This window comes from Corythoichthys intestinalis, chromosome 5 (genome assembly GCF_030265065.1).
Source record: "Corythoichthys intestinalis isolate RoL2023-P3 chromosome 5, ASM3026506v1, whole genome shotgun sequence".
In the NCBI taxonomy this organism is placed as follows: Eukaryota; Metazoa; Chordata; class Actinopteri; order Syngnathiformes; family Syngnathidae; genus Corythoichthys; species Corythoichthys intestinalis.
This window is the reverse complement of record NC_080399.1, coordinates 51,370,975-51,389,110: the sequence shown is the minus strand read 5'-3', so window position 1 is coordinate 51,389,110 and position 18,136 is coordinate 51,370,975. Positions and strand designations below refer to the sequence as shown.

Genomic DNA, 18,136 nt, shown 5'->3' with positions numbered 1-18,136 from the left:
CGCCCCTTCTCAAAGACATGTACTACTTCTATACAGTGTGTACCTGTGTGCTTACAGAGTCACAGAAGTACTGTACAGTCCACTGTACAGGCTACATGCGCAGCTGGAACTCCAGCCAGCTGGAAGCAGGGGGCGAGGGTGATGCAGATAAGCAGGATAGTTCTCTCTTCAGCTGCCTGGTGGCCGTAGGGCGCATACACTCTCACTCATCCCCCCATGTTAATGGAGATTTCCGGGTCAAGCCCACAGAGTTCATCACACGCTATACCATGGATGGCAAGTTCACCTTTGTTGATCAAAGGTAAAGTGAAATTGGAGTGCTTTTAGAAACATTCAGGAGGTTTTTTTATGTTGTTGTTTTTTTATTTATTTTTTAAGTATAATGAATATTAATGTAGAATTACACTCAACAGAGCAACAGCCATTCTTGGTTACCTTCCCCAAGAATTGCTTGGAACTTCATGCTATGAGTACTTCCATCAAGACGACTTACCGCATTTAGCCGACCGTCATCGAAAAGGTTCAGACATTTTCTTAATCGTTAGTCCATAGTAACACAGTTCTTTTTCTCTGATCGTGACTGTTTTCCTTCTCAGTGCTGCGGAGTAAAGAGAAAATAGAAACAAACAGCTACAAATTCAAAACAAAGTATGGCTCCTTTGTCACTCTGCAAAGTCAGTGGTTTAGTTTTGTAAACCCCTGGACCAAAGAAGTTGAATATATTGTGTCAACAAATACAGTCATATCGTAAGTAGATGCTTCTTCACACCTGTTCTATTGCGTAAATACAGATTATGAATCAGCGCTTCTTCTTTCATTACATGTATAATCACAGTAAAACAAGTCGGTCAGGGAAGACTGAACAGTCTTCTAAGACTTTAGAAGGTCAGTTAAATTTAATAACTTAATTGGCAAGAGATATTTAAACGTTAAGAAAAGCGGTAAAGGTTTAATATTGCTTATTTATTGTAGACAATGGAAAGAAATCTCTTCCAGTAATACCAGGCATCTCCACAACTCCGGGAACAATGATATATGCTGGAACCATCGGGACCCAGATTGCCAATGAGCTGCTTGACTTTAACAGGTAAAAAGCATAATAGCGAATTTGTGCTTGACTCTTGGCCCTTTATTTATTTATTTATTAACTGGAGTTCTTGTAAACATCTGTTGAAAAAAATTGAGTTGACCATATGTGCTGCTTTAGAATGAACTCATCACCCTCCAGTGGTAATGTGAGCCCATTTAGTCTGCCGCTGGACAAATCTCCACTCACAACAACTCACAACCAAGTCAACAACATTGTAAGTGATCATACATTTCTTTTAAAGTCAGTGTGTGGGCCGTGTGTTTGGTGGTCTGTGTTGGCGGTAAACGATTTTGCTAAAACTATTTTATTAAATGTATTACCTTATTTTCTGAACTAATAAGTCGCCGGGAAGTTTACTAGTCCCTTTCAAAAAATTAGCGTATTGTGATAAAGTTCATTATTTTCTGTAATGTACTGATAGACATTAGATTTTCATATATTTTATTTTCATTACACACAACTGAAGTAGTTCAAGCCTATAATTGTTTTAATATTGATGATTTTGGCAAAAAAGTCAAGAAAAACCTAAATTCCCTATCCCTAAAAAGTACTCTAAAGAAGCTACTAACCTAATCATCTGAATCAACAAATTAACTCAAAACCCCTGCGAAAGATTCCTGAGGCTTTTAGAAACTCCCAGCCTGGTTCATTACTCAAAACTGCAATCATGGGCAAGACTGCCGACCTGACTGCTGTCCAGACGGCCATCATTGACACCCTCAAGCAAGAGGCTAAGACACAGAAATTTCTGAGCGAATAGGCTGTTCCCCAGAGTGCTGTATCAAGGCACCTCAGTGGGAAGTGTGTGGAAAGGCAAAAGTGTTGCAGGAAACACTGCACAATCAGAAGACGGGACCGCACCCTGTCTGAAATCAAGGTGCCAGAGTTTGGAGGAAGACTGGGGAGAAGGAAATGCCAAAATGCCTGAAGTCTAGTGTCAAGTACCCACAGTCAGTGATGGTCTGGGGTGCCATGTCAGCTGCTGGTGTTGTTCTACTGTGTTTTATCAAGGGCAGGGTCAATGCAGTTAGCTATCAGGAGATTTTCGAGTACTTCATGCTTCCATCTGCTGAAAAGCTTTATGGAGATGAAGATTTCATTTTTCTGCATGACCTGGCACCTGCTCACAGTGCCAAAACCAATGGTAAATGGTTTACTGACCATGGCATTACTGTGCTCAATTGGCCTGCCAACTGTCCTGACCTGAACCCCATAATGAATCTGTGGGATATTGTGAAGAGGAAGTTGAGAGACACCAGACCCAACACTGTGAATGAGCTTGAGGTTGCTATCAAAGCATCCTGGGCCTCCATAACACCTCAGCAGTGCCACAGGCTGATTGCCTCCATGCCACGCCACATTGAAGCAAGTCATTTCTCCAAAAAGATTCCCGACCAAGTATTGAGTGCATAGATGATATAATTAATTGAATGTTGACATTTTTTGTATTAAAAAACACTTTTTTGTATTGGTCGGATAAAATATGCAAATTTTTTGAGATGGGGCCAAAATCATCATTAATTGAAGGTTGACATTTTTTGTATTAAAAAACACTTTTTTGTATTGGTCGAATAAAATATGCAAATTTTTTGAGATGGGGATTTTTGGTTTTTCTTGATTTTTTTTGTTGGCCAAAATCATCAACATTAAAACAATGAAAGGCTTGAACTACTTCAGTTGTGTGTAATGAATCTAAAATATATGAAAGTCTAATGTTTATCAGTACATTACAGAAAATAATGAACTTTTATCACAATATGCTATTTTTTGAAGAAGGACTAGTAAGTCCTAAAGGGACTACAGTTGTGGTCAAAAGTTTACATACACTTGTGAAGAACATAATGTCATGGCTCTCTTGAGTTTCCAGTTATTTCTACAACTCTGATTTTTCTCCGATAGAGTGATTGGAACAGATACTTCTTTGTCACAAAAAACATTCATGAAGTTTGGTTCTTTTATGACTTTATTATGGGTTAACAGAAAAAGTGATCAAATCTGCTGGGTCAAAAATATACATACATGGATCTGAAAAAGCGAATCATTAACTTGAACAAGTCAGGAAAGTCACTTGGAGCCATTTCAAAGCAGCTGCAGGTCCCAAGAGCAACAGTGCAAACAATTGTTTGTAAGTATAAAGTGCATGGCACTGTTTTGTCACTGCCACGATCAGGAAGAAAACGCAAGCTATCACCTGCTGCTGAGAGAAAATTGGTCAGGAGGGTGAAGATTCAACCGAGAATCACCAAAAAGCAGATCTGCCAAGAATTAGAAGCTGCTGGAAAACAGGTGTCAGTGTCCACAGTCAAGCGTGTTTTGCATCTCCATGGACTGAGAGGCTGCCGTGCAAGAAGGAAGCCCTTGCTCCAAAAGCGGCACCTTAAGGCTCGACTGAAGTTTGCTGCTGATCACATGGACAAAGATAAGACCTTCTGGAGGAAAGTTCTGTGGTCAGACGAAACAAAAATCGAGCTGTTTGGCCACAATGCCCAGCAATATGTTTGGAGGAGAAAAGGTGAGGCCTTTATCCCCAAGTACACCATGCCTACTGTCAAGCACGGTGGTGGTAGTATTATGCTGTGGGGCTGTTTTGATTCCAATGGGAATGGTGCTTTACAGAGAGTAAATGGGATAATGAAGAAGGAGGATTACCTTCAAATTCTTCAAGATAACCTAACGTCATCAGCCCGAAGATTGGGTCTTGGGCGCAGTTGGGTGTTCCAACAGGACAATGACCCCAAACACACATCAAAATTGGTAATGGAATGGTTAAATCAGGCTAGAATTAGGGTTTTCGAATGGCCTTCCCAAAGTCCTGACTTAAACCCCATTGAGAACTTGTGGACAATGCTGAAGAAAAAAGTCCATGTCAGAAAGCCATCAAATTTAACTGAACTGCACCAATTCTGTCTAGAAGAGTGGTCAAAGATTCAACCAGAAGCTTGCCAGAAGCTTGTGGATGGCTACCAAAAGTGCCTAATTGAAGTGAAAATGGCCAAGGGACATGTTACCAAATATTAGCGCTGCTGTATGTATATTTTCGACCCAGCACATTTAAACATTTTTTCTGTTCACCCATAATAAAGTCATAAAAGAACCAAACTTCATGAATGTTTTTTGTGACAAAGAAGTATCTGTTCCAATCACTCTATCAGAGAAAAATCTGAGTTGTAGAAATAACTGGAAACTCAAGAGAGCCTTGACATTATGTTCTTCACAAGTGTATGTAAACTTTTGACCACAACTGTATATGGGACTTTTAGAGTTAAACGTCGGAATTACAGTGGCGCTTCTAGGATTTTTCTAAAGCAAGGGCCAAGAAGGGGCACTGCCACTGTCAGGCAAAGATTATCAGTAAAGTTTGTAATAATTTGTATTTCATCATACTGCGTGCAAGTAAGGATACAATACGTAGAACAATAATTTTAATCACTTTTTTGAAAAGCCATTTTAAACCCTGAAACCAGCATTACTATTTAAAATCCTCTAGAAACAACATTATCCCATTCTCTCTTACTTCAGAAAAGGATTCACAGATTGCCATTCTTTGTGCTAAAATGGGAACAGGGGCCATTCAAATTAGAAGTGGGGCCAGTGCCCCTCTGTCCCCACTCCTGAAACCGCCGCTGGGAGGAAAGCACTAGAAAAACAATACAAGTATAGTATAGTAACTTACAAACAGTACAAATCACTGCTGAGGCCTACCAGACTTGAGGCATGCAAAATCAAAGATTTTAAATGCAAACCTTTTCAGAACTTCATTAATTAAATCAACACGTTCCAAATTAATAATCCTTTGTAATTATTATTGTACTGGTTTTGTTAGATAAAGTACTGTAAGCGCACTATAATACTGGTTTTGTTAGTGTACTGTAAGCGCACAAACGTTTCTTGGTTTCTTAATCACTAGCCAAGAGCGCCCTCTCGTGGGTATTGTTTACTCCATGGCCTGTCAGTATAACATTTCAAAATATGTAGAGTTCTATAATTTAACATGATAAAACTCTTATCCTTAGTATAAGTCGCTGGCTTATCCAAAATATTTTTTTTTAAAGTATGATTTATAGTTCGGAAAATACGGTACTTAGTGAAGGATGTTACCATCTTGCTTGTCAAGTTAGATTTAACCTTCAGAATTGTACATTTTTTTCCTTCACCATGTCGTTGATATTTAGCTGCCAAATGGGAGTGCTACAGAGATGGAGATGCCAGAGAATTCCAGCTCAGAGGAGGAACCCCAGGGAGCTCTATTTCGTAGAGGGGAGACACTGATGGGTATATTTTATAATCTTGTTCTTATCCTGTTTTGGGGGGTCAGTGCCAGTTTTACCTTAATATATTCTCATTTACACAAAACTTAACTTTTGAAAACATGTCAAAGTAGGGTTTTTTAAAGTGACCTTTTTAGGGTTTTCATGTAAAGCATTGTTACGGTTATCAAAGAATGCTCGAGTGCTGCAAATTATTTCCCTTGCCCTAGTTTCCACTTGAGGTCACAAACTGTTCGTCTTTCATAATTTTTCTACAAAGAGCATAATTCATGATTCCACTGATGAAAGCAAGTTGTCGATGCACTTAAGTAGCGAAATAGCCCTAACCAGGGCTGGATTAGGAGACTTTTTCAGGCCAGGGGTCAGACATTTAACCAGGCCACCCCTGCATTGCCCGCACTCACACACACTAGATTCTGCTACCTTATCAATAAAGGCATGTCATGTCAAGCTCCATCAATATTTCCTTCTCTGTTGACATCAACTAGTCTAGAAGATGACTGTCAGTTGCTCTGAGGCGATGCTAATACTGGACTGAATGTCTGATGCACCAGAACTTGTAACATCTCCACCTTTGCATAGGGAACAAATATATTTCAATCTTGATTGAACTGTTGCGAGTCCATCGGTTAACCTCGTCTATCGTCTCCTCCCTTCTCTGTCCGCGATACACACCGTGACGCTGCAGGTGCCAGACACGTCGGATATCGTAATATCATTCAATTTATACAAACTCTGTTTGTGTGGCTGATTCTTACTGTTAGGAGCGGTGTCACTAAAAATAAACCACTCAGTTGCCCTCCTTGCATGCCTCTGGCCTGAGTGGCCACTGATTGGCCTGTCCTGCTTCTTGTAACTAGTGTACGGGATTTAAAAAGAAAAGAAAGGGGGGGGGCGGGCAAGAGGCTCGTGCCAATTATTGAGCACAGGTGGACTTCTCCACTCTCTCCCTCTGGCCAGTCTGGGCCTGGCCCTAACCCATCACACTAAGACCACCATGTGTGATTGTTGTTATATTATTTTTGGAATATGTTGTTACATTGTGCTAGATGTAATAAGGACACTTCATCTTAACAATCTATCGAATAGTCTCACAATAGTCTTTTAATTATTCGTAAATAATTCCGAATCTCCAGGCCAACTATTTTACACAAAATATACAATGCGGCAAATGGAGCTGATTTTTCCAGTGAAAATATGCCCAACTATTTACAAACTGTCTTTCAATTTTTCCTAGCGAATCATTAACTTCAGTTTCACTGTATAAACTTCAGTCTCGCTTTTAAATGTTTCGATTTTTGGCCATTGGCTGTAGAGGTAACAGGTCTTTATTCACAACAGAGAAATTACTGGTGTTTTCAGTTAGGTTAAGCATTTTATATTGCAATGTGAAAGAGCTGTGAATTATTTCATATACCTTGCAAGTAATTCCCGGCCTCCAATTTTCCTTCAAGTCTTTAGTACTGTTATCCGGAACTGATAGAAAATGGGTCTTAAATTGTATTCATTATGGTCTTAAAAAGTCTTTAAAAGTCTCAAATTTGGTTTGTTGAAACCTGTAGGGACCCTGTAATAACCTTGTGCTTTCTTTGAAACCATCACAGGGGACAACTCACAGTTAGACCTGGATAGTGTGGTTGAACCAGGCATCGGTGGTCTCAGCAATGATGAAGCAGCAATGGCAGTGATCATGAGACTCTTGGAAACAGACTCAAACTTGGGTGAAGGCGAGGACTTTGAGGAGATGCACTGGTCTTTATGAAATCCATGGTTAAAAGGCGAAATGGGGACACAAAAGATTCTTTTTTTGTTTTTTGTTTTTTTTTTTGTTGGTATTTATTTTTAAATCCTATAAGCTGTGTGAACGAACAACACTTCTTAGCAGTCAAATGTGTCGCCTACGATAAGCAACACCGGCTTTTCTCTTGAGGAGTGCCTCCAAAGCCTTACTGCAATCTGCATGCCATGGAGGTAGTTCTTTGACGCACAGTCCCTGTTTTATAGTCCCCCTATCATGTGAAGGGATACTTTACTGAATTTGAAAGATTCTACTTCACTGAGCCACAACCCGTAGTCCTTTTTGTAAAATTAACCAAAAAGGCGCGAAATACAGTTGTAATCCCATTTCGCTGTTGGCCAGGAAGCCAGCATTAGTAACCGGAAGAGATGTAATCAAAGGCAGGCTTTTTTGCACGCAGTGCCCTCACCCGTTTTGTTTTATTGCTGTGATGGCCAGCATTTTAGTTGTTTTTCCAAGAAATTAAATCGTTTTTAATTGTAAAAATTGATAATACGTGTTGTGTACGGAATAATGGTTAATATGTGCTGTGTGGGAAATTCACACACCTAACACCTAACATTGCCGATATAAGCCTCTATTTTTCCCGTCCCACCAAGCAGTGAGCTGAATGGATTGAGCACATAGAGTGGGCCAGCCGGTAAGTATTCTGTTGTTTTGATCAAAACATTTTACTGAAAACTCCTCAGACCAAGTGACAAATGACGTGTTGCCAATGTAGAGTTGCTAACAGCGACATTGGAACAAGAAAGTCACGGTTTTAATAGTTTGTCAATCGCTATCAATGCTGTTATGTTGAGTTGAGAGGTGTAATTGTAAGATATTTACCATTCTAGCGCTCTCTCTTGCTTCCTGACGCTCCCTCGCCCTCTCTCTCATGGTGAATTTCTGCCCCCGGTTTGAATTTTTCATGGTAAAATCTTCACGGAATCATGTTCTTCAGGACTTACTTCCTCCTCTGAGGACTTACTTCCTCCTCTGACCCACTCTTAATATCGTATTCGATCAGGTCAACGAGTAACGACTGCTGTTTTCCATTGATTCTTATGCCTTCTGCCAGAATCCTTGGCTTTGACTACATCATCGGTTTCAACGATGCAGAGGCAAACTGTTACAAAAATTATTTTTATTTCAATAGTTATGAATCTGTTTGTCGAGCTAATTGAATTCTGAATGCTCTTTGACAAGATTCAGTTATTTAATTAGTGTGAAAAACCATGATAGGGGGACTTTTATAATTTGTAAAGCCTCAGTAGTAAATCTATACTGTTAAAAGAACAGTATCCAAAAAAAAAAAAAACTGCTTTTGGAGTCCTGCATATGTTTTCCACTTACACTTGAAAACAGGAAGGGAGTGATGCAAAAATGCACTGTATTGACATCATTTTCTTTTTACATTGAAATTTGATTTAAAGGGAACCACAGATAGAAAGACTTGCAGTTCTTAAAATATAAATGTTAGTATGAGTTATAGTAATTCAATATTAAAATCCCTCTTGATGTTTTCGTTTTTATAAAATTTGTAAAATTAGTTTAACCAGTAGGTCGCCATTGCTTTTGACGGCGCAATGCACTGCGGGCGGTGACGTCAACGAGCGGCGCTGCCAGGCTTCTGGAGTATGACTAGCGACATAAACATGTCAGCTGTTCAGCCCTTTCAGTTTAAACCCGAAAGGAACATTAATGAGCAGGACAGCACTTTCGATATTTCACAAAACGAGCAGCAAAAGCAAAATGAACAGGAAAAACGGGATGACACGAAAGTAGGACAAAACCGGTGTTCTGCCAAAATGTGCTACACCCGCGAAACGTGCTACAAGAGGTGAATTTGACACCCAAAGTACTACCGTGTGCTTTCAACTTGTTTTGTTTAGATGCATACAGGCAGAACTTACTAAAAATGCCGAAAGAAAATACTTAAACGTAGTAATGTCAAATAAGGGTGGTCTAAATACGCTACGTGACTAATGTGGCCAACAGATCAAAAATCTGCTTTAAGGGTACCACAAGAAAACACCATGCTTGAAAGTATGAGAGGGAATCACATGCAAAAAAATATTTTTGGGTAACGAAAAGATAATACAAGACTCAATACAAACACAAATACGAAATACTTGCTGCTTTTAACCAATGTGCACATGTGTGGGATGTCTTGCCGCGCAGAAGGAATTGCATAACACCGGTGACTTAATGTGGAAGTTTTTCTAGTGAAGGTAACAGCAGTCGACTCCGCACTGTCGCTACACGCATGTAGCGTTCAAGGTCACACTGTTTAGTAACATTAACTGGCACAACAAGGACCATGTTATTTTTTTCTATATCAGTAGTATGTGTATTGTTTATATAAGTCCTCAGATGAAAACCAACAAATCTGTTACAGTCCGCGAATGCAGACGCGAGCAGACAACAATAACGGAGGGATTACGTAAAAGGGTTTATTGAACAAACAAACAACACGCGATCGCAAAAAGGGAGACAAAAAAAGGGTCGGTAACAGTTGGTCGGGATCGATTAAAAAAACTTCTTTTTTTTTTAAACCGCAGACGAACGAAAAAAACCAAGGCAAGGATGCAACCACAAACTGTCAAATGGCAGAAAGTCAATATTAACCGATCCTAGGCATCCCGCCTAGGATCCATTTGAAGACACTGCTGATGAGTAAGAATTGGATGCAGGTACGGCGTCGGGAACTCATCCCACAGCTCTGCAATAAAACAATCTGACCAGCAGCAGAATGTCAAAAAATCCTGCTAGTCGTCACACTAGCTTCGTGCGTATGGAGCACAGCTGTTTTCCCAGTCCAGCCCAACCGCGTCATCCCCCTCAGTGTGCATTGCGCGCATAAAATATGGTGCCCAAGTACGTCAAAACAGCTACTAAATATTAAAGATTTTTAAATCAATGGCAAAATTTTATGTGTTTCGAATAGTATATTTTAGTAAAAGAACAATTGTGGCTTATTAGAGCCTACAAGTCTTGAAGTCCGAGGTTCCCTTTAAGTGGAGCATGTTTGTAAACTTTACCCTTCCTAGTTGATACTCAGGAGTGATTGGGGGGCAAGAAGCCACCCAATCTAATACAGCCAGACAGTTCTTAGCAACTGTAGCAGTATTTAACATTTTACACTATTTCCCTACATACTTCAACTTGAAATATGTAACTGTTGTGTTCACATGTGCAACTGTGTTCTTAATTGTCTGTTTAACAATAACCAGTTATATTTTTTCATGTTATTGCAGTGACAGTTATAAATCCTTCGATTTAATGAATTATTTATATTCTGCAGTCAGAATGCATTCCATAAATGTTTCAAGTATTCCCCTTTTCCTAGTTATTGTCCCTCCAATTATTATACAGTCACATTTTTGTTACTGTCCTGTGATCTTGACATTTGAATGACTCTTTCAGTCAGTTACCTCATGTTGTTTATTCCACAGTTGACATTGCACACAACACACTAAACGGGCACGGCTTGTGTGGGACATTGTGGCTGTTTGACCAGATGGCTTTATGGGTTCAAGTTGGCTCAAATTACAAAACACTATTACAGTTAATACCTTTTGGGAGTTGAATCCGAAAGTTATGAATATTGGACTTAGGAAAACGCCCTACTTATTCACAATGTTGTTTTGTCATCATAGGGTTTAATAGGTTTTAAAGGCAGGGACTCATTCTTCCACATGAAACCCACCCAAGCATGCTTTGCCTCAACACATGGGCACAGTCATGCTAGAACAAAATGGCGTCTTCCCTAAAAAAGCATAAGATTATGGAAGAAACATCTTGATTAAATTAAAGGTAAAACTCACAAATTCAACCCCTCTTTGATAGATGTGAGATGTAGATACTTCTCAAGACTTAGGTATTTTGTCTCATTTTGTTTTTTGAAATTATACCTTTCATCATTCTGAAATGAAAGCATTGTGCGCTCATCTGTTACCTTGATAGGCATTTTGTGTACATATGTGTTGATGAAGGCCTTCCATGTTTCAGTCCATTTTGTTTGCGAAGGATGAGATTTGTTAAAATACGCACATAACTGTATACCATTTTGTCACTGAAACCAACATGGCCAAAGACTGAGTACCAGCTGAGATATTTATTGTAATTCCAGGTATCTATGCTGCCATTGGTCCTACTGGTATCCTTCTGGGACAATTAGATGTTTTATAATAACTTTGACTTGTGACGAATGTGTCTCTTGTCATATGCTTGAAGTGCAAAGGGCCCACTGATAAAACATCCTCATGGTCTCCCATGCTTTTGTCCAAAGTGCCTTTGGACATTTCCATGTTGACACGCAATAAGCTGGTCTGTGTTATGTTTTCATGTGTGGACACGTCAGCTGACTGAAAGGAGGGCTACTTGTACAGTATGATGTTCAAATGCATCTCTGGATTTGACTTGAAACCACGTCGCATGTCATGATTTGGATAAAAACAGGCACTGTGATGGTGGCTGCTGCATTAACTACCTGACCGAACTTGGAAAGCAGGGCAGTTTTTCCTCCAGTCATAAACTCATCTATTAGATCACCTCCTTTGTACGTCCACTCTACTAATTCAATCATTGCACTGGTTGTAGCTCTTAATCCTCCCATTGTTGTCTGTCTGCATTCGAGCTTTTCTTCCGAGTGATGAACCTTGCAGAAAATGTTCATATTTTACCTTTTTTGTGAAATCATAGATCTTGTCTGCTCATATGTTTTGGTTTTATAAATGTTCTCCCTAGTTGCATGGTGGTTTTTTTTTTCCTTTTTTGGGGGGGTGGGGGTGGGGCTTCATGACAGACTGTCCCTGGTGTGCATTTATAGAAATAACTGCCCAGGCATAGGACCTTTTGAGTTTGTTTTGACACATTTATAAAACATGGTACTGTTTTCAGCCACGTTCTGCCACTCGAGTTTACTCCTTGATGTTGGCTCGAGTGGAAGCCTGTACTGTATTTGTGTCTGTGTGGCGTACTGCTGCCGCGTTTAACAGGTGTGGCATCTATTCCCAGCCCGTCTTGTTAATAAATGTTAGTTTACTAAACTCCCAATGTGACCCCTGTGTATTTTTTCAGGTGTTTATTAGAACATGTAATCGCATTTAAGATTAAAACTACACTATATGGTGACAAGTGTTCTTATCATCTTAACTTGGGAAATATGACATGTTTTTTAAATTTGTTTTTACGCATATACAGATCTTCATACTTCATTGGAGCGAAGGTATACATTCAAATGACAACCAGTAGTTCTGCACTCTATAAATCTAGCTTATATGCAAGAGTGGAGAAGACTAATGTTGTTTGTTTAGTGTCGAATGCCCTTGCACTGATTTTAAAATGGACTTGTCATGCTACTGCTACTCCACCCACTCAGGTGATTAGCTTTCAGTCATTTTCAAACCCACTAGTGAGGCAGGGTTATTAGCAGGGATTTGTTGTGTAGAAGTAACGGCTCAAATCAGACTGCTCCCCAGAATGGGCCAGGCTGCAAGTACGTCTCACTGGAGAGAAGATTATTATATTACGGAGCTCTATGAGTGGTTCAGGTAATGTCTGTGCTTTTAAAAATGTGATAGTATAATGAAAATTTTAGTCAGCGTGTATGTTTATCTGCATGTCAATTAAAAGCACCACTTGGGTGCCTAGCGGCCTTGCCATGATGCTGTGGAAAAAGTGTTTCGTAACCATTTTTAATTAACTCGGCACCATCCCCGTTGTGTAATTATGTTTTCCAATACATGTAATAGCCATATTGCGGCCATGTACATTCTACTCTTACTAATCTGTCCATTTAAAATACATTTGTGTTAGACCCAATTAGATTTTTTTAAAGAAACAATTTGTGTTGTATAATATATTAAAAATGTGTATTTTTTTCTCTGGTCCTGTGGCAGAATGTTCATTAATAAATGCCCAAGTGGACTCATTACGCTTCACGAGTTTCAAAGACATTTCTGTAATGTAACAGTGGGCAAGGAATCAGCTGAATATGCAGAACAAATATTCCGCGCGCTGGATAAAAACGAGGTAAGAAAAGTAGGTTCGACATGCTTATTCAGTGAGTTGAAGAAAAGGCTTTCCTGTTGTTCCAGGACGGGTTAGTAGATTTCAGAGAGTATGTCATGGCCATCAACATGCTCGTAGAAGGTTCAGCAGTGGAAAGGCTCCGCTGGTCCTTTAAGCTCTTTGACAAAGATGGGGATGGTGCAATCATAAGGGAGGAGATGCTCGGCATTATGCAGGTGTCTTTTCGTCTGTGGGAATTTTCTTTTTATGTTTGACATGTAATTTCTGACATCACACCTGATGTGTGTTATCCCCGTGTTCACAGGCTGTTTTTAAGATGAATGAAGCAGCAGGTTTAACTGAACCAAACCCCCTGACAGCTGAGGAATGTACTGACAAGATATTTTTTAGATTAGACAAAGACAACAATGGTGAGAAATTGAACATTTCCACACAACAGTTCATATACCGTGTTTTTTTTTGTGATATTAAAAAAAATGTTTTCAGTCATTTTGTAATATCAGAAAAACACGGCATATAAACGGGAGAGTGAACTTTTCATATCCACTTAAAAACGAGTCACCCAGACAATTTTGTATATATATTTGTTTTTTAATGAAAAAATATATATACTGTTGTGTGTTTGTACATATACAATACTGTTAAAGTTTGGGGTCCCATGTTTTTTATTTATTTATTTAAAGCTTTTTGGTGATGTCCATGCCATTTCTGATCAAGTTGATGTTTTGTCAATTTAAGGAAATACTTTTCTTAAAAAATACTTAGCCACCCTGGACTTTTTTTAACGGTATAAACCAGCTTTTTTAGGAGTCAGATTAGAAATATGATTTTGCCCAATGAACAATTTCATATGACATGCAAACCAGATCATATGTTGTGATAGGTCCTATATGTGTTTGTTTCATATCATCTTTGCCCATCCTTGTTATGTCTGTAGCTGTCATCACTGTGGATGAGTTCATAGAGGGAGCATTGGATGATGATTGGATCAGAAAGATGCTGGAATGTGATCCCTGCACAGCGAGGGTGGAGAGGACCCTGAAGAGGGATTCCACAGTCGGGCTCCATGATTGATGTAATCATGTTTAGTCAATTCAACAGTTTGTGATTGAAACTATAAGAACAGTTACTTACAAGTAGATGCAGTTAAAATTCATTACTGTCTAATTTGTTGTTAAATTTCCATCAGCTCAAACGTCTTTACAAGAAAACTGGACAATCAATACACAAATAAATGTAGTTATCAACTCACTTTATACAAGGACCAAATCAATGCAGCCAAATCAACTTACTATTCTGGTCTCATTACAGCTAATCAGCACAACTCTTAAAAACCTGTACTCACTCCTAACCAAAATCACTAAGCCACCCGATCTACTCCCTCGTCTCATGCGCTCTGCTAACCTTTGTAAAGCAATCCTGACATTCTTCTCCACAAAAATTACTGACATTCACCAATCCCTGACTCACCAAGGAGCTGCAGTTTCTGGGACTGTCCCTACTCCCTTTCATGTTCCTCTCATCAGCCCCCTTTCCAGATTTACCCTTCCCTCACTCCCAGCTATCTTTGACATCATCACAAAATCCAAACCCACTACATGTCATCTTCATCCTCTTCCCACTGCCCTCATCAAAACCTGTCTTCCCTCAATTGTCCCCCTCATCACTACTATCATTCACTTCTCACTGATATCCGGTACAGTTCCTCCATTTCTCAAAACTGCTTCCATCCAGAAACCCACCCTTGATCCCACCAATTTCAATAACCTCCGCACCATCTCCAACTTAACTTTCATTTCCAAAATTCTTGAAAAAACTGTCGCATCCCAACTCCATAACCACCTAATTACCAATGACATTTACAAGCGTTTCAATCTGGTTTCAGCCCCCTCCATTGCACTGAAACAGCCTTACTTAAAATTACAAACGACCTCCTCATAGCATCCGACTCTGGTCTATTATCAATCCTTGTCCTTATCGATCTCATTGCCGCCTTCGACACCATTTCCCACACAATCCTTCTCGACCGGCTCTCCTCCCTTGGTATCACCCACACACCCCTTTCCTGGTTCACTTCCTACCTGTCCGACCGCACACAATTTGTCAAATTCATCCCCCATTAATCCAAATCCCTCACTGTCTCCGCTGGCATGCCCCAGGGTTCTGACCAGGGCCCGCTCCTCTTTATCATTTACATTCTGCCCCTCGGTTCCATCTTCCACAAACACATTAATTTCCACTGTTACGCAGATGACACCCAGCTCTACATTTCCTCAAAACCAACCTCCTCCATTCCACCTTCCTCCCTCACCCTCTGTTTAGATGACATTAACTCTTGTTTCTCCTCTAATGTCCTCCTACTCAACAGCTCAAAATCAAAAGTCCCCCTAGTTGGAACCACTGCCAAGCTCTCCAATGTCAATAAGTTCTCCATTACCATTAACAATGTACCGATCTCTCCTTCCACACAGGTTCAAAGTCTGGGTGTCATCCTCGACAGCACGCTCTCCTTCCGGTCACATACAGTGCCTTGCAAAAGTATTCGGCCCCCTTGAACCTTGCAACCTTTCGCCACATTTCAGGCTTCAAACATAAAGATATAAAATTTTAATTTTTTGTCAAGAATCAACAACAAGTGGGACACAATCGTGAAGTGAAACAAAATTTATTGGATAATTTAAACTTTTTTAACAAATAAAAAACTGAAAAGTGGGGCGTGCAATATTATTCGGCCCCCTTGCGTTAATACTTTGTAGCGCCACCTTTTGCTCCAATTACAGCTGCAAGTCGCTTGGGGTATGTTTCTATCAGTTTTGCACATCGAGAGACTGACATTCTTGCCCATTCTTCCTTGCAAAGCAGCTCGAGCTCAGTGAGGTTGGATGGAGAGTGTTTGTGAACAGCAGTCTTCGGCTCTTTCCACAGATTCTCGATTGGATTCAGGTCTGGACTTTGACTTGGCCATTCGAACACCTGGATACGTTATTTTTTAACCATTCCATTGTAGATTTGGCTTTATGTTTTGGATCATTGTCCTGTTGGAAGATAAATCTCCGTCCCAGTCTCAGGTCTTGTGCAGATAACAACAGGTTTTCTTCACGAATGTTCCTGTATTTGGCTGCATCCATCTTCCCTGTCCCTGCTGAAGAAAAGCAAGCCCAAACCATGATGCTGCCACCACCATGTTTGACAGTGGGGATGGTGTGTTCAGGGTGATGAGCTGTGTTGCTTTTACACCAAACATATCGTTTTGCATTGTGGCCAAAAAGTTCAATTTTGGTTTCATCTGACCAGAGCACCTTCTTCCACATGTTTGGTGTGTCTCCCAGGTGGCTTGTGGCAAACTTTAAACGAGACTTTTTATGGATATCTTTGAGAAATGGCTTTCTTCTTGCCACTCTTCCATAAAGGCCAGATTTGTGCAGTGTACGACTGATTGTTGTCCTATGGACAGACTCTCCCACCTCAGCTGTAGATCTCTGCAGTTCATCCAGAGTGATCATGGGCCTCTTGGCTTCATCTCTGATCAGTTTTCTCCTTGTTTGAGAAGAAAGTTTGGAAGGACGGCCGGGTCTTGGTAGATTTGCAGTGGTCTGATGCTCCTTCCATTTCAATATGATGGCTTGCACAGTGCTCCTTGAGATGTTTAAAGCTTGGGAAATCTTTTTGTATCCAAATCCGGCTTTAAACTTCTCCACAACAGTATCTCGGACCTGCCTGGTGTGTTCCTTGGTTTTCATAATGCTCTCTGCACTTTAAACAGAACCCTGAGACTATCACAGAGCAGGTGCATTTATATGGAGACTTGATTACACAGAGGTGGATTCTATTTATCCTCATCGGTCATTTAGGACAACATTGGATCATTCAGAGATCCTCACTGAACTTCTGGAGTGAGTTTGCTGCACTGAAAGTAAAGGGGCCGAATAATATTGCACGCCCCACTTTTCAGTTTTTTATTTGTTAAAAAAGTTTAAATTATCCAATAAATGTTGTTCCACTTCACGATTGTGTCCCACTTGTTGTTGATTCTTGACAAAAAAATTAAATTTCATATCTTTATGTTTGAAGCCTGAAATGTGGTGAAAGGTTGCAAGATTCAAGGGGGGCGAATACTTTTGCAAGGCACTGTATACACGGCATCACCAGATCAGCCTACTTCCACCTTCGCAATATTTCTTGTCTCCTCCCTTCTCTCACCCACCATACCGCTTCCACCCTGGTCTGTAGTCTAATAACCTCCCGGCTAGACTACTGTAACTCACTGCTCTTCGGTCTCCCAAACAAGTCCCTCCAAAAACTGCAGCTCCTCCAAAACTCAACAGCACGCCTCATCACTCGTACCCCCGCCACACACAACATCACCTCCATCCTCGGTCAACTTCACTGGCTTCCAGTCAAACAAAGAATCATTTACAAGATCCTCATCATTACCTTCAAAGCACTCCATGGCTTGGCCCCTCCCTACCTTTGCAATCTACTCTGTTTAAACAATCCACCCCGTCCCCTTCGCTCTTCCACTATTCTCCACCTTTCTGTCCCCTCTGTCCATCTCTCGACCTTTGGTTCCAGAGCTTTTAGTCACTGTGCCCCCCAGCTCTGGAACTCCCTACCCCCTGAGCTTAGTGTATATATATCCTTTCACTTTTCAAATCCACTCGAAACACACCTGTTCACCCTTTCTAACCCACCATGATCCCAAGCTCTGTTATATTTTTACGTCTATTTATTGTGCTTTTAATATTTTAATGATTGTTTTGTTGGTACTGTGATTCCATCTCTCTTGTGAAGCGTCTGTGTGTGGCTTGAAAAGCGCTCTAGAAATAAAATGTATTATTATTATAAATATCTGTATTGATGGTACGTTCCTTACATTAGTGTGTGAAAAAAGTTAGTAATAAGCTTGTATTTCAATCAAGTAAGATTTTGTCAATGTTTTCTGTGCTTCCAGGATGGATAAGT

The 18,136-nt window shown here is 40.1% G+C and overlaps 2 protein-coding genes across 7 annotated transcripts in view; both read left to right on the top strand.

Moving 5' to 3' along the window:
* The window catches only part of bmal2 (basic helix-loop-helix ARNT like 2), a 36,935-nt gene extending 24,731 nt beyond the window's left edge, over window positions 1-12,204 (top strand). For all 6 annotated transcript variants that reach the window (XM_057836526.1, XM_057836525.1, XM_057836523.1 and 3 more), the window contains 8 exons: window positions 58-301; window positions 414-520; window positions 597-747; window positions 836-885; window positions 973-1,087; window positions 1,208-1,304; window positions 5,263-5,362; window positions 6,963-12,204. In XM_057836526.1, coding sequence (XP_057692509.1) covers window positions 58-301; window positions 414-520; window positions 597-747; window positions 836-885; window positions 973-1,087; window positions 1,208-1,304; window positions 5,263-5,362; window positions 6,963-7,120 — 1,022 coding nt within the window. In that variant the 3' untranslated portion in view covers window positions 7,121-12,204. The remainder of the gene's footprint in view (window positions 1-57; window positions 302-413; window positions 521-596; window positions 748-835; window positions 886-972; window positions 1,088-1,207; window positions 1,305-5,262; window positions 5,363-6,962) is intronic.
* Window positions 12,205-12,622: 418 nt separating this feature from the next.
* On the top strand, window positions 12,623-15,681 carry si:ch211-245j22.3 (uncharacterized protein LOC563798 homolog). The gene is made up of 5 exons (XM_057837326.1): window positions 12,623-12,693; window positions 13,042-13,174; window positions 13,240-13,389; window positions 13,479-13,584; window positions 14,112-15,681. Exons 1-5 carry the CDS (start codon window positions 12,623-12,625, stop codon window positions 14,246-14,248), a joined length of 597 nt encoding a protein of 198 aa, XP_057693309.1. The 3' UTR covers window positions 14,249-15,681.
* Window positions 15,682-18,136: the final 2,455 nt, after the last annotated feature.

What these genes read in the sequence shown, in the direction of transcription:
- si:ch211-245j22.3 (XM_057837326.1), top strand. Translation starts at nt 12,623, where the DNA reads ATGGGCCAGGCTGCAAGTACGTCTCACTGGAGAGAAGATTATTATATT. An exon ending in GAGCTCTATGAGTGGTTCAG is followed by an intron (nt 12,694 to 13,041) that starts GTAATGTCTGTG and finishes GTCCTGTGGCAG; the next exon opens with AATGTTCATTAATAAATGCC. An exon ending in ATTAGACAAAGACAACAATG is followed by an intron (nt 13,585 to 14,111) that starts GTGAGAAATTGA and finishes TTATGTCTGTAG; the next exon opens with CTGTCATCACTGTGGATGAG.